The 13394-nt window shown below is 55.5% G+C and overlaps 1 protein-coding gene across 14 annotated transcripts; it reads left to right on the top strand.

The window, feature by feature from the left end:
* Positions 1 to 2814: 2814 nt before the first annotated feature.
* SH2B1 (SH2B adaptor protein 1) lies at positions 2815 to 12313 on the top strand. Of its 14 annotated transcripts, none has more exons than XM_072753591.1 (10): positions 2815 to 3383; positions 5593 to 6620; positions 7091 to 7192; positions 7439 to 7530; positions 7640 to 7815; positions 9901 to 10113; positions 10288 to 10499; positions 10623 to 10794; positions 11251 to 11350; positions 11533 to 12313. In XM_072753591.1, exons 2-10 carry the CDS (start codon positions 5682 to 5684, stop codon positions 11549 to 11551), a joined length of 2025 nt encoding a protein of 674 aa, XP_072609692.1. In that variant the 5' UTR covers positions 2815 to 3383; positions 5593 to 5681; the 3' UTR covers positions 11552 to 12313. The 14 variants fall into 14 exon arrangements, with proteins under 14 accessions (XP_072609692.1, XP_025866865.1, XP_072609688.1 ...); XM_072753587.1 differs by having other exon boundaries at positions 2921 to 3383; positions 10623 to 10850; XM_072753588.1 differs by lacking the exon at positions 2815 to 3383 and adding an exon at positions 3458 to 3567.
* The last annotated feature ends 1081 nt before the right edge of the window (positions 12314 to 13394 follow it).

A 13394-nucleotide genomic window follows, 5' to 3' on the forward strand; every position in this document is an offset into this window, starting at 1 on the left:
AAGCGTTTCTCCCTTTTGTATCAATACCTTGGCTTAACATGGGTCTTGCATCCTACCGTTTCCACCTTCCCCAAACTCTTCTTCTTCTATTACTGTCATTTCTACTGGCTCCTTTCCCTTTAGACTTTTTTTGTTTTTGAAAAGTTTTTTTTTTTTTTTTAAATATTGTATTTATTTATTCATGAGAGACACACAGGGAGAGAGGCAGAGACACAGGCAGAGGGAGAAGCAGGCTCCATTCAGGGAGCCGGACCTGAGATCCCGGGTCTCCAGGATCAGGCCCTGGACTGAAGGTGGCGCTAAATCACTGAGCCACCCGGGCTGCCCTGTTTTTGAAAAGTTTATTCAAGAGAGACACACAAAGAGAGGCGGAGACACAGGCAGAGGGAGAAGCAGGCTCCCTATGGGGAGCCGGATGCAGGACTCAATCCCAGCACCCTGGGATCACACCCTGAGCTGAAGGCAGATGCTCAACCACTGAGCCACCCAGGCATCCCTCTCTTTAGACTTTCCACATGATCAAGTCTCCCTGGGGACAGCTCTCAATATTCCTCCTCCCATTTCTTCACTTCCATTAATTCCTCAATCCACTACCATTTGGCTTCTGCTTCTCCCACTTACCTAAAATTACTGTCACCAAAGCCCCTAAGCAGTCTTAGGTGATGAGGGATAGAAGTAGAAAAATATTCACCTTTAGCCCGGAAGGCTGACCTAACCCCTGCATAGCCCTGACAAGGATCAACTACGTGCTGGCTGCTACATTCTTAAAGGGTCTCGTGACTGTCTGTACATTTCACTGATAGTTAATATCCAACTGAGTGATAAGCACCAGAGAAATCTTGCGAAAGTAGTTACGAGTAGAAATTGGAAGAAAACATTTATGATCTAATACTCCCTACATGTCCCCTCCCCCTGAACACTAAGCATATAACCACCAGCTTCATAGGGCAAAATGCAGCTCTTTCTACCTATAGGTCTTATCCCTATGCTATAATAAAAGCACCTTTTTGCACCAAAAACAACTCAAGAATTCTTTCTCGACCATTCACCCATGGCCCCACATCATTAGTCATCAATGTTTTCCATAGGAGACCATGGCAGTGCCATGGATACCTTTCTAATCATTTGCTTGTGATGTATCTGACCAACTGTACACACACACACACACACACACACACGGACACACACACTCTATATTCCCACACCCCCTGATCTTTGTTGTGTGGTTTCTCTTCCAACAGTTAGAATGTCCAGATTTTTTTCTTTTTTGGAGCAATGTCCCCAGGCCACTGGAGGCGTTGTCTTGATGAACTCATGTCTCTAGGAGTATTCCTTGGTCAACGGCTGAGGCATGTTGGTATATGAAAGGCCCCGCTCTGGACAAATCTGACAAATAACTTTCATCAAGCTCCTCTGCAGGATCAAGTTGAACTACTCTCTGCCTGAGATCATGTTTGTTTTTTCTCTCCTACCCTCTCCTGCTTCTCTCCTTACTGGTTTCTTCTAGTAGCATTGTTTGACTAAATCACTCACACATAAATCCTCATCTCAAGGTGTGCTTCTGGGAAACCTGACCCAAGAGATCATCTGAGTACTTTCTACTCTTTCACTGCCTACCTAATAAATGTGGCTTGTTTTCCACAGCTAGGTCCTGGGTGCTATTCTCTATAGATATTGCCTGGACAAGCACTCATATCCATAGTTTCAACTGCTCCTCACTTGATTATCACCAAACTGCTTTATGCAGCTCAAACTGTAGCTCCATCTCTGCTGGACAGCTCCACATAGCTGTCCGCAGACACCCCTACACTAATAGTCATTAGCCACAGGTGGCTATTTTAATTAAAACTTAAAATTGTTCCCTAGTCTCACTAGCCACATTTCAAGTGCTCAACAGCTACTCAATAGATCCAGGCTATCACACTGGATAGTGCTGATACAGAACATCCATCATGGCAGAAAGTTTTATTGGACAGCTTAGACACATTTCCAAACCTAACTCATCATCACCAGACCCTTGCTTTTCTGTATTCCTCAACTATGTCCCTCTCCTGGAGACAGTGGGCAGAAACTACAGAGACTACAGAAACCAGAAACTAGAGAGAGAGGGTGTGGAAGGGTTTCAGGGACGAGGGAGGTGACCACAGAACTAGAGTCTTTTCCATTGATATCTTCCTCTGAACTGGGAAGACGGATGGACGAAGATGGTGATGAGGACCTTAGCAAAAGCCACCTGTGAGCTGATGTTAGATTGCTTGGAACACTGGGGAGAGGTGGGGGACGAAGGCTGGATAGGCCAGAACTTGCCCTCCGCAAGGAAGTTTTCCAATTCCATCTGGCAGCCTCAGCCTTGACTAAACATCCTTGTGTGAGTCAGGGCATTTATTCATCCCCCGTCTCTTGTGTTACAGGATGAGCATTTGATGGAAGCAAATCAGCTAAGGTCAGTTCTGGAAATTTTTTGGCAAATCTTGGAAAGGGGCACGTTCCTTCCACGTGAGTTGCTAAGCTATTAGGAATTCAGTCTGGAGCCATGGATAGAGGGAGAAGGCTGCCTGCGAATGAAGCCAAATGCACAGGGATGGCAGAGCTCAGAGAAAGTGAACCACAGTTCCTCACATACTTTGTCTCTTTTACTCGGCTGTTGCCGAAGAAGCTCGATCTGTTCTTTTCAATTGTTTCCGCCAAGATTCCCCTCTTCCTTAGGCCAGTTGGAGGTGGGTCAGTGACAGACCTTACTGATCTTCATCATGCTTAGGATTTCAACGGCTCCCTCTCGCTTAACGATTCCCAGTGTCTGTAACTGGCCTCGCTGACTCTAATGAGCTCCAGACCGAATGTCCACCGGCGCCCTGACGTCCCACACGCACGTCCGAAGGGATCCCCCTTATTTCCGCCCTCTGTCTTTATTTCCCGCCTCAGATGGAATCTCCTAGACGTCTACTCCAGTCCCTCGGCTCCGAGAAGCCAAGGTCGTAAGTTCAGGCGCCGCCTCTTCGCGGGGCCTCACCCAAGGTCACCCGCGTCTTCCCTCGCCTGGCTCCTTGGGGGCGGTGTCCGCGAACCCCTCAGCCGCAGGGCCCGGCGCTCTAGGCGGCGGCGGCGGGCCGGCAAAGAGCCTCCTCAGCTCGCTGGTTTCCGGTAGCCGGTGGCCGCTCTAGCCCACAACAGGGCCTCGGGACTCGATCCCCTAGGCCGGCTTCCCTATGGCTGGCGCCTCTTCTTTGTGCCGAGTTTCCTCCGGGAGGGCTCCTGGTGGGAACCCCTTCCCACGGCCGCTTTTAGGGTCCCTTTCGGGGGCAACCGGAGAAGGCCCTGAGCCCACCGAGAGTCGCAACCTCGCAGCACTCGAAGGGCCGGCGCGGAACAGGAAGATGGCGGAAGTGAGTGTATAGCCGCCCTTCCCTCTCGCCGCTCTTCTCTATGGTCGCTTCCTTCGGTGACGGGAAAAGGGGTCCCGGCGCCTGCGCAGAGGCGGCCTGGGAGCTAGTCGCGGAGTGCGGGGGGAGGGGCAGGGAGCGGGAGCCGCCGCCGCCGCCGGAGCAAACCGCGGGGACCGAGATGCAGGTGGGACCGGAACCGGAACCCCCCTCTTCAAGTACCTCTTCCCTCTCCGCGACCCGGCCCCGGCGCCTGAGAGGAGCCCTGGGTGGGGGCGGGCGTAGGGGGGCCAGAGGCAGGAGGGGCGCTCGGCCCCGCAGAGTGCAGCAGACGGGGCTGGTCCCGAGGCGTCTGCGGCCCCGGGGAATGGGCGGGTCGAGGGTGTCCAGGGAGTAGGGTCGGGTCGGAGTGCATTGACCACCGGGCCCAGAGGGTCCGAGCCGGGAGCGGAGCCTGCACCCTCCACCACCCGCCCTTCGGGAAATTTCAGAACTGAGCCAAGAGGCAGGTGCACCGGGAAAATGTGTCTGAGTCCTGCTTGGCAGAAGAGAAACTGAGTCACCAGCTCAGGAGCCGCAGGGTCAGCGGGCCTGAAGGGGGCTGGGTCTGCTTGTGGTGCAGAGGTTTGGGTGGGCCCTGTGTGAGCTGAGGTGGCCTCTGCCTGGAGATTGGTCTCCCTGCTGTGTTTGCACCTCTTGGCTCGGTTCCCCTGTGCTCCATGACTCTTGCATCTCTTGGCTGCTTCTCGTTGGTTTGGAATTGTCCCTGCGGCTGGAGCCATCTGAATGTGTAGGGTCTAGGCCAAGGAGGCAGGGGAGGGGTTGCTGATTGTGGGATTGTGGGTCTGAGCAGAAGGCTGAGGTTTGGGGAGACTTCCCTGAACTGCCCTCCCCCATCCCTCCCTGTCCTGGTGCCAGTCATCTTCCAGTATAATATGGGGGAGGAACACTAACCAAAGAGCCATGGGTTGTAAATGCCATGCCCAGCTCTGCCACTTGCTAGTTGTAAGATCTTGGGAAGCCTCTTCCTTTCTCGTTGCTCTTTTAGAAAAATTGGAACCTATAAAGTTAGTAATAATGGCGGTCGTTTATTGTGTGCTTACTTTGTATCGAACCCTGACTTGTTCCATTTAATTCTCCCGATGATTCTGTGGGTTAGAGAGCCAAGCTCTCTGGCATTAGCTCTTTTATAGCTACAAATCTGCACTTCAGAGAGGATATATAATCTCTTCCAGATCACCCGGCTAATAGGTGGCAGAGCTGGGATTTCATCCCAAGTCTAACTCCAGATCCGATAGCCTTAACCACCAGGCTAACCAGCCTTTAGGGCACACTCCCTAGTGAAAGAAGAGGAAGTGAAAAAGCCTAGGGCCCCAGCTCCCTGTTATGTTTTATTTACTTTGTGGCCAGCAGAGACTTGCTCTGACCCAACCCACAGTCTTTCCCTGCCTGGTGCTGCTGCTTCTGGGCCCCAAGGTGAAGGGGCACCAAAGAAGCGGGCTGTGGCCATTCTAAGCCTCCGTCACACTGTGCCAGGGAACTGGGCCCCGGGGTCTGCTTTCAGGACAAGTGTGGTTTCGATCCATCATTCATCTGTCCTCCTTCCTGAGCAGCCACCCTCCTCAGAGCTGGATCTCAGGACATATGAGGCAGGGTCTGTAAGCGCTGCAGACCTACCTCCCCTGAGAGCTGGGGCAGTGAGGGGCTGTGCATGAGGCTGGGGCAGCCAGTCCCTGCGGATGAGGACTATGCAGTGGGCAAAACTGTAGACTGGGGGTTCTGAAACTGTTCTGAGCTTTGGTTTTCTCATCTGTTGTCAAGGTTATTAAAGCCTGTTACAGGGAAAGGTAAGAACAGCACCTGGGAAGCATGTGATAAATCTTGAAGGACCTGTTTTAGAGAAGGGAGGTGGCGTGAGGGATAGATTCCTTTTTAGAGGAAGGTGCTCCACGGCTGTCTGTCACTCCCAGAACCAGAGCCAGGGGGAGTGGGTTGGGATGGCAGCAGAGTAGGTGCGGGCTGGACCCCGGGGAGCCAGCCAGCTGGGGTGTGTGGGGTGTGAGGATCGGGAGAGGGAAGGGCGGCAGTGTGTGGTGTTCCCCATGGCTCTCCAAGGAGTCCAGACCAGAGTAGGGAGTCCGGCTGGGGGTGGGGCTCAGCCCCCAGTCCCACCTCAGCAGTGACTCTGTATGTGCCTCTCTTCCTTCTGCAGCTGCTGCCGCTCACCCCGTGTCTTCTGGCCGCTTCCCTCTTTGCTGCCCCTCCCCACAGGCTCTCCCTCTCCACCTCCTGGGGACCATCATGAATGGTGCCCCTTCCCCAGAGGACGGGGCCTCCCCCTCTCCTCCCCCTTTGCCACCACCCCCTCCTCCTAGTTGGCGGGAGTTCTGCGAGTCCCATGCCCGGGCTGCTGCCCTGGATTTTGCCCGCCGTTTCCGCCTCTACCTGGCCTCCCACCCCCAGTATGCAGGGCCTGGGGCTGAGGCTGCCTTCTCCCGCCGTTTTGCTGAGCTCTTCCTGCAGCACTTTGAAGCTGAGGTGGCCCGGGCCTCCGGCTCCCTCTCGCCACCCATCCTGGCTCCCCTGAGTCCCGGTGTGGAGATTCCGCCACATGACCTGTCCCTTGAGAGCTGTAGGGTGGGCGGGCCCCTGGCTGTGCTGGGCCCTTCTCGATCATCTGAGGACCTGGCCGGCCCCCTCCCTTCCTCAGTCTCTTCCTCTTCTACGACCTCCTCGAAGCCGAAGCTAAAGAAGCGCTTCTCCCTCCGCTCAGTGGGTCGCTCGGTCCGCGGTTCAGTCCGTGGCATCCTACAGTGGCGGGGGACTGTTGACCCCCCGTCCCCTGCTGGGCCCCTCGAGACCTCATCAGGCCCCCCAGTCCTGGGTGGAAACAGCAACTCCAACTCCTCTGGTGGGGCTGGGACCATTGGCAGGGGACTGGTTAGTGACGGAACATCCCCTGGAGACAGATGGACTCACCGATTTGAGAGGCTGAGACTCAGTCGGGGAGGGGGCGCCTTGAAGGACGGAGCGGGGATGGTGCAGAGGGAAGAGCTGCTGAGTTTCATGGGGGCCGAAGAGGCAGCCCCTGACCCAGCAGGAATGGGCCGGGGAGGAGGGGCAGCCGGGCCTACCTCAGGGGGAGGAGGGCAGCCTCAGTGGCAGAAGTGTCGCTTACTGCTCCGAAGTGAAGGAGAAGGAGGAGGAGGAAGTCGTCTGGAGTTCTTTGTACCACCTAAGGTGAGGCTCTGACAAGGGTGGGGACCCGGGAGCGGGGCAGTTGAGCCACCAGAGTGGAACAGCCCATGTGCATAGTTTTGCTTACTTTGATTTTTTTTTTTTTAAGATTTTTATTTGAGAGAGAGAGAGCATGTAAGAGAGAGCATGAGCAGAGGGAGGGGTAGAGGGAGAAGCAGACTCCCCACTGAGCAGGGAGCCCAATGCAGGGCTCAATCCCAGAACCCCAGGATCATGTCCTGAGCCGAAGGTAGACGCTTAACCAACTGAGCCACCCAGGCGTCCCCTCACTTTGGTTTTTAAAGCCAGCTCCTGACTCTGGGGTAGTAGTTGTGGGCAGGGCTGAAAAAATAACATTATGACCCTTTGTCTAACTCCCTTAGGGCATAGAAGGAAAGATGGGTCTCTGGAAGGAAGTGAAAGGTGGTCCCTGCACACCAAAAGTTTGGATCCTGTTCTCTTTCCCAACTTAGGCGTCTCGGCCTCGACTCAGCATTCCCTGCTCTACTATCACGGACGTGCGGACAACAACAGCCCTGGAGATGCCTGACCGGGAGAACACGTTTGTGGTTAAGGTAGGAGCTCCGAGCTCCTGCCCCCCTTTGGAGCACTTGTGTTGGGGAAGAAGTTCACGTAGCTCATTGAAGGAAGGGACTTTGTAGAAGGAGGTACCTGTGTGTCAAGTGCCTTGAGAGTGTGTCCCTGGGGCTGTAGCTTCTCTAGCAGGAGGGAACAGGAGGAGGATGTTTTTGTTCTTATTAGGGGAGGCTTATAGCCTCTGGACCTGGAAGTGGCCTGCGGGCCTCCTCTTGTCCTCGTAGGTGGAAGGCCCCTCGGAGTACATCCTGGAGACAACCGATGCTCTACATGTGAAGGCCTGGGTGTCTGACATCCAAGAATGCCTGAGCCCAGGGTGAGGAGCCTGACTGCTGTCATTGAGGGGATCAGGAGGGGATGGGGAGCAGCCTTGTGCCTCTCACCTGCTGAGTTTCTTCACAGCACCATTCTCCCTGTCTCTGCAGACCCTGCCCTTCCACCAGTCCCCGCCCTATGACCCTCCCCCTGGCCCCTGGGACCTCATTCCTTACACGGGAGAACACAGATAGCCTGGAGCTGCCCTGTCTCAATCACTCAGAGAGTCTGCCTAGCCAGGATCTGCTGCTGGGACCCAGTGAGAGCAATGATCGCCTGTCGCAGGGTAAGGGTGGAACCTCACAGGGCTGGGAACCTCGAAGCCGCCCCCGCCCCCCGTGCCAGGCCCAGGCCTTCCTTCCAAACTCAACTGCACACCCCATTCCTGCCCCTCAGCTGCACCCCCTACACACCGAATGTCTGGCTTTTGTCCCAGAACGTACCCTGCCACAGTTGGCCACTTAGAATAATCACCATCACCACCTTGCACGAGCCCCAAGCAAACTCCCTTCCAGCCTTCCGTACCCAGGCTTCCGTACCCAGCCTTTGCTCCTTTTCTATAAAGCTCGTGCAGACCTCCACTCTGGCTGGAGATAACGACTCTCTTTCCCAAGCTCCTGGAACACTTCATACACGTCTTTGTTTTGCTTTTACTCTGCATCTCTGTACGTATGTCGATGTTTTTCAGTCAAAAACCAGATGTTTTTGACTCTTTATTTCTTGGCCTGACTGAACATACACAGCCTGACTTGCATACAGGTATGCCCAGAGACATGTGTCTGCCTGGCCCAGCTCTCACCTTTTTAGACTCTATTATTCCCTTTGTCTTGCTCTTCTATTCCGAGTGGAGGTTCAGTGGTGCCTGGCACCCTGGCTGTGCTCACTGAGTAAACAAACAGATTGAACAGTCTTGGAGCTAAGATGTACCTTACAAGTCATCGGTTCTATTCCCCTCAGGCAGCTAAGACCAGGGAGAAGCAAAGGCTTTTCTTTCTTTCTTTTATTTCTTTCTTTCTTAATATTTTTATTTATTTATTCATGAGAGACAGAGAGAGAGAGAGGCAGAGAGGCAGAGACACAGGCAGAGGGAGAAGCAGGCTCCATGCAGGGATCCTAATGTGGGACTCGATCTGGGGACTCCAGGATCACGCCCTGAGCCAAAGGCAGGTGCTCAACCACTGAGCCACCCAAACATCCCTGGGAAATGGCTTTTCTGAGGTTACCCGAAAGCCCCTGAAAAAGACCAGGGCTATGCAAGTCTGCTCTCTGCCCCCCTGCTCTCCATACCCTACATACACCTGTCTTCTGAGCACTAACTGTGTGCTCAGCCTATTCCCACAGGCTCAGGCCTGCCAGCCAGCAGACATTCAGGAATGCCCTAGTCCACACCTGAGCCTGTGCTAGGGTCTGGGGCAGGATGCAGGAACCCAGAGATGCTCGAGATGAGCTCCTTGTCCTCCGTGGGCTCCCAGACCAGGTGAATTGATAAGCTGTCACTCCCTCTGAAAAGCAGGACTCCAGAATGGAGAACCTGTGCTAGTGTCCTCTGAGCAGCACTAGCAGGAAGCGCTGTGGGAGCTCAGAGGAAGAAGGGAATCGAGGAAGGTGGGATAGACAGGATATCACACAGGGGAGGTGAGAGAGAACAGGGCTTAGAGGAAGCAGATGGCCAGAGCCAGACCTGAGGTGGGGAGAGCCTGGGAGCTTGGGAAAATCGGGCGGGATGATCAAGCTCATGTGGAGACTCCAGGAATATAAGCCAATGTGAACATCAAGGTGGGGAGGTTGGGCTGATTAATAGGATCTTTGATGCCTCTGAGACTTGGGGACTTTGTCCTGTAGGCCAAAAAAGGATACTTTTGGGCAGTCCCGGTGGCTCAGCGATTTAGTGCCACCTTCAGCCCAGGGTGTGATCCTGGAGACCCGGGATCGAGTCCCACATCGGGCTCCCAGCATGGAGCCTGCTTCTCCCTCTGCCTGTGTCTCTGCCTCTCTCTCTCTCTCTCTCTCTCTGTCTCTCTGTGTCTCTCATGAATAAATAAATGAAATCTTTAAAAAAAAAGGACACTTTTTAATGTGAGAATACTTGCAGGATTCTTCCCCCAATCCCGGCAACAATCGCTGTCATTTCAGCTGTTGATTCATAAAAAATGGAGGCACTTTTGGATTCCAGGACCTCCTTGCAGTAACTCTCCGGTCCCCTAGCAGTGCCTGAGCCTCAGTCAGGAGCCAGCCAGCAGAACCATCAGGGTGGTTGCCTCATGAAGGGGTGGGCATCTCAGCCCACTGACTCTGCCCGAGCACAGCACATCCAGCACACACAGGGCGATTTCTCTGGTTCTCAACTTTGCCCTCCTCCCTCTCTTCCCAGGTGCCTATGGGGGTCTTTCTGACCGCCCTTCAGCATCCATCTCCCCCAGCTCTGCCTCCATCGCTGCCTCCCACTTTGACTCAATGGAACTGCTCCCCCCAGAGTTGCCCCCCCGCATCCCCATTGAAGAGGGTCCCCCAGCGGGCACAGTTCATCCCCTCTCGGCCCCCTACCCACCCCTGGACACTCCAGAGACAGCCACAGGTACCAGAGGTGAGTGTGTGTCCAGTTCCAGGCCCAGCTGCCTAAACCCTTGTCTCGGGATCCTGAGGGATCGGACCCCGGGGGAAGGAAGTGACAGGCGGAGGGGAAGCCAGGCTTCTCTTCTCCCAGGATGGGGGAGGCTTCCCTGACGCCCCGGTTTCCCTCCCTCTCTCCTTCCTGAAGGATCATTCCTGTTCCAGGGGGAGTCAGAGGGAGGTGAAGGGGACCAGCCCCTCTCAGGGTACCCTTGGTTCCACGGGATGCTCTCTCGACTCAAGGCTGCGCAGCTGGTGCTGGCCGGAGGCACTGGCTCCCATGGTGTTTTCCTGGTACGGCAGAGTGAGACGAGGCGGGGCGAGTACGTCCTCACTTTCAACTTCCAGGGCAAGGCCAAGGTCAGTGAGGAAGAGGCTATGTGCCACAGAGGGAGCCTGCCGGGAGTGGGGCTGGCCAGGGGAGGTGCTTCTGGGAGACACAGGGTGTGGGCTCCTGTTTCACCTCCCTCATCCCACCCTTAGCACCTGCGCCTGTCGCTGAATGAGGAGGGTCAGTGCCGGGTCCAGCACTTGTGGTTCCAGTCCATTTTCGATATGCTCGAGCATTTCCGGGTGCACCCCATCCCTCTGGAGTCTGGAGGCTCCAGTGACGTTGTTCTTGTCAGCTATGTCGTGTCCTCCCAGCGACAGCAGGGTGAGCAGAGCAGGTCTGCAGGGGAGGAGGTGCCCGTGCACCCAAGAAGTGAGGAGGTGTGTGTGCCAGAAAGACGGGGCGGGGGGGGGCGGGTGCTATGAGGAGGAGAAGCTTCGTGAGGGAGAGTAGGGTAGAGAAAGTTTCTGGGTGTTGGGCTTTTGAAGAGGAATCAGGACGCTAAGGACATAGGGAGGCAGAGGGCTCCTTGCTGGAGCTGGGAGGAAGTGGAAGTTGGGTGGGTGCATCCCCATTCCATCAGACCCCCGTTCCATCATCTGTATGTCTCCTGGATCCATCCTCCTCAGCCTTGTCTTTGCCCTTTGTCACAGTCTTGCCTTGGGCCTGTCCTCCTTGGGGATGCTTGGTCTGATCCTGCTCCCTCCTCCCCTGATGTCTGATCTCTCCTTTTCCCCACCCCAACGTCCCATCTGTCCCCACGTTGCCCCTCCCCCCCAGGCCGGGAGCAGGCCGGGAGCCATGCAGGGGTGTGCGAGGGAGATCGATGCTATCCCGATGCCTCCTCCACCCTCATGCCCTTCGGAGCGAGTGACTGTGTGTAAGTGTGGTCCTCCTCTCACCACCGCCCATGATCCATCTTCCATGGAGTGGGGGGGTGCTGCTCAGGAGATGGGCTGTGGGGGAGATAGCACATGGCTTCTGGGGGGGTGAGTGCAGAGGGGAGGCTGCTGCGAGAGCTGGCCTCCCTCCACAGTCTGTCTTCTTGCCCTTCCTATCCAGAACCGAACACCTCCCATGACCCACCCCAGCCCCCTGAACCCCCTTCATGGACAGATCCCCCACATCCTGGGGCAGAAGAGGCGTCGGGGGCGCCAGAAGTGGCGGCAGCAGCAGCCGCAGCAGCCAAAGAGAGGCAAGAGAAAGAGAAAGCGGGCAGTGGAGGGGTCCAGGAAGAGCTGGTCCCCGTGGTTGAGCTGGTCCCCGTGGTTGAATTGGAAGAGGCCGTAGCACCAGGCCAGGAGGCCCAGGGAGGCGCTGGATCGGGTGGGGCCCCAGGAGCCACCCCGATGGTGCAGCTCCAGCAGTTACCACTAGGGGGCGATGGAGAAGAAGGGGGCCATCCCAGAGCCGTTAATAATCAGTACTCCTTCGTGTGAGACACCCTACCCCGCCCTTTCTCCACTCTTCTTGCTCCCCAGCCCCTAGTGTGTGAAATTGGGGCTGGGCCGGTCGTAGAGGAGTGGTAGGAATCCCCTCCCCCACGTGCTTCCTGACCCTTGATGGCCAAGGGCATATATGTTGGTACAAGAGGTTCAAGAGCCCTGTTAACTCCCCAGTTCATACACTACAGGTGCCCCATCCCCTGGGCAGGGGATTTGGGCTCCATTACCTCCCCGAGGGGCTCTTATGGTCAGCCCCACCCCTGGGGGCCATTTCCCTGCTAACCACCCCCTAGCCCGAGGAAGGGTGAGGGGGAAGGGCTGTCAGTTATATTAAGGTGGTTGTTGTTGTTGTTTTAAACAAAATGGAGAAGCATAAATAAATAAAAGGGTTTATCTCAGTTGCATCGCGATGGCTGTGGCCAGTGTTTGCAGTGGGGGGCTGGGACAGGGGAGTCAGGAAGGCAGCCTACTCAGTGTTTCCACTCCAGAGCTGAGAGGCCAGAGGGTCAGGTCAAGTCCCTGTTGCCCTCCAGCACTGTGCTTTCGGGCCCGTTTCCCCCCCACCCCGTGCGCCATACCGTGCTTCCCAATGTCTCCAGCCAAGTTCTCGTAATGGGACAGGACAGGACAGGGAGCAACAAGATTGACAACTTCTAAGGACCCCACACACACACACTTTAAATTCTTCAGTTAAGGCTTCTCACCCTAGGGAGAGTGAGTGGGGCCAGGGCCTGGTTGGTGGCTGTGTCGGAAGAAATTTAAAGTGGCAGTCACAGGCTGGCTGCAGAGGGGCCCGAGGACAGGCTGGCTGCCCCCTTCTCAGGGCTGAGCTGGGAAGCTGGAGGATAGAGGATGGAGCCCCATTTTTTTTCACTCCTGGCTTTTCCTCTCCTTTGCTCTTTGGCCTAGGCAAGGAGGTAGGCTCTGCAGCCTCAGTGTCCCCATCTGTAGAGTGGGAGGTTTTATCTGGTTGGTGCCGTGGACATGATTTGCTTGGCCTGGATAGCATCTCCATTGGGATTTCACAATAGAAGTTCAGATTACCGGCTTCTGAAAATCTGAAGATCCAACCTCCCATGCTCCACCTTCCACATTCCATACCTGCTCCATCCCCACTGGCCCACTGCACCCATGTGACCTTCTCAGCACTGTGGGCATGAGTTTGCAACATCTCTCCCTCCTTGTGGCACCCCTCATTAAACCCAGGCTCTACTCTTTTAACGGATCTGCAGCCATGCCCTCCTCCAACGGAGGGCACCTTTGGGTTTCCCAGCTCTCTGGGTGGCAGGTCCCCACAAGGAGGGGCCAGATTTGAAAGAACCTGTTTTGCTTGGCCCTCTCCCCTCCTCACCTCCACCCAGGGCTGCCTCTCACCTTCCTTCTCAGGCAGCATGGAGCCTATATTCTCACGCCCCTCAGCCACTGTCCCCACCTCCAAGAGGCCCTAGCCATGCTTATGACCTTGCTATTCTGGGCCTT

Source organism: Vulpes vulpes, chromosome 3 (genome assembly GCF_048418805.1).
Source record: "Vulpes vulpes isolate BD-2025 chromosome 3, VulVul3, whole genome shotgun sequence".
NCBI lineage: Eukaryota > Metazoa > Chordata > Mammalia > Carnivora > Canidae > Vulpes > Vulpes vulpes.

Excerpts from the sequence above, each read along its gene's own strand:
- SH2B1 (XM_026011080.2), top strand. The coding sequence starts at position 5,682 with ATGAATGGTGCCCCTTCCCCAGAGGACGGGGCCTCCCCCTCTCCTCCC. Across the intron at positions 6,621-7,090 it reads AGTTCTTTGTACCACCTAAG|GCGTCTCGGCCTCGACTCAG; the intron begins GTGAGGCTCTGA and ends TTCCCAACTTAG. Across the intron at positions 10,114-10,287 it reads GACAGCCACAGGTACCAGAG|GATCATTCCTGTTCCAGGGG; the intron begins GTGAGTGTGTGT and ends TCCTTCCTGAAG.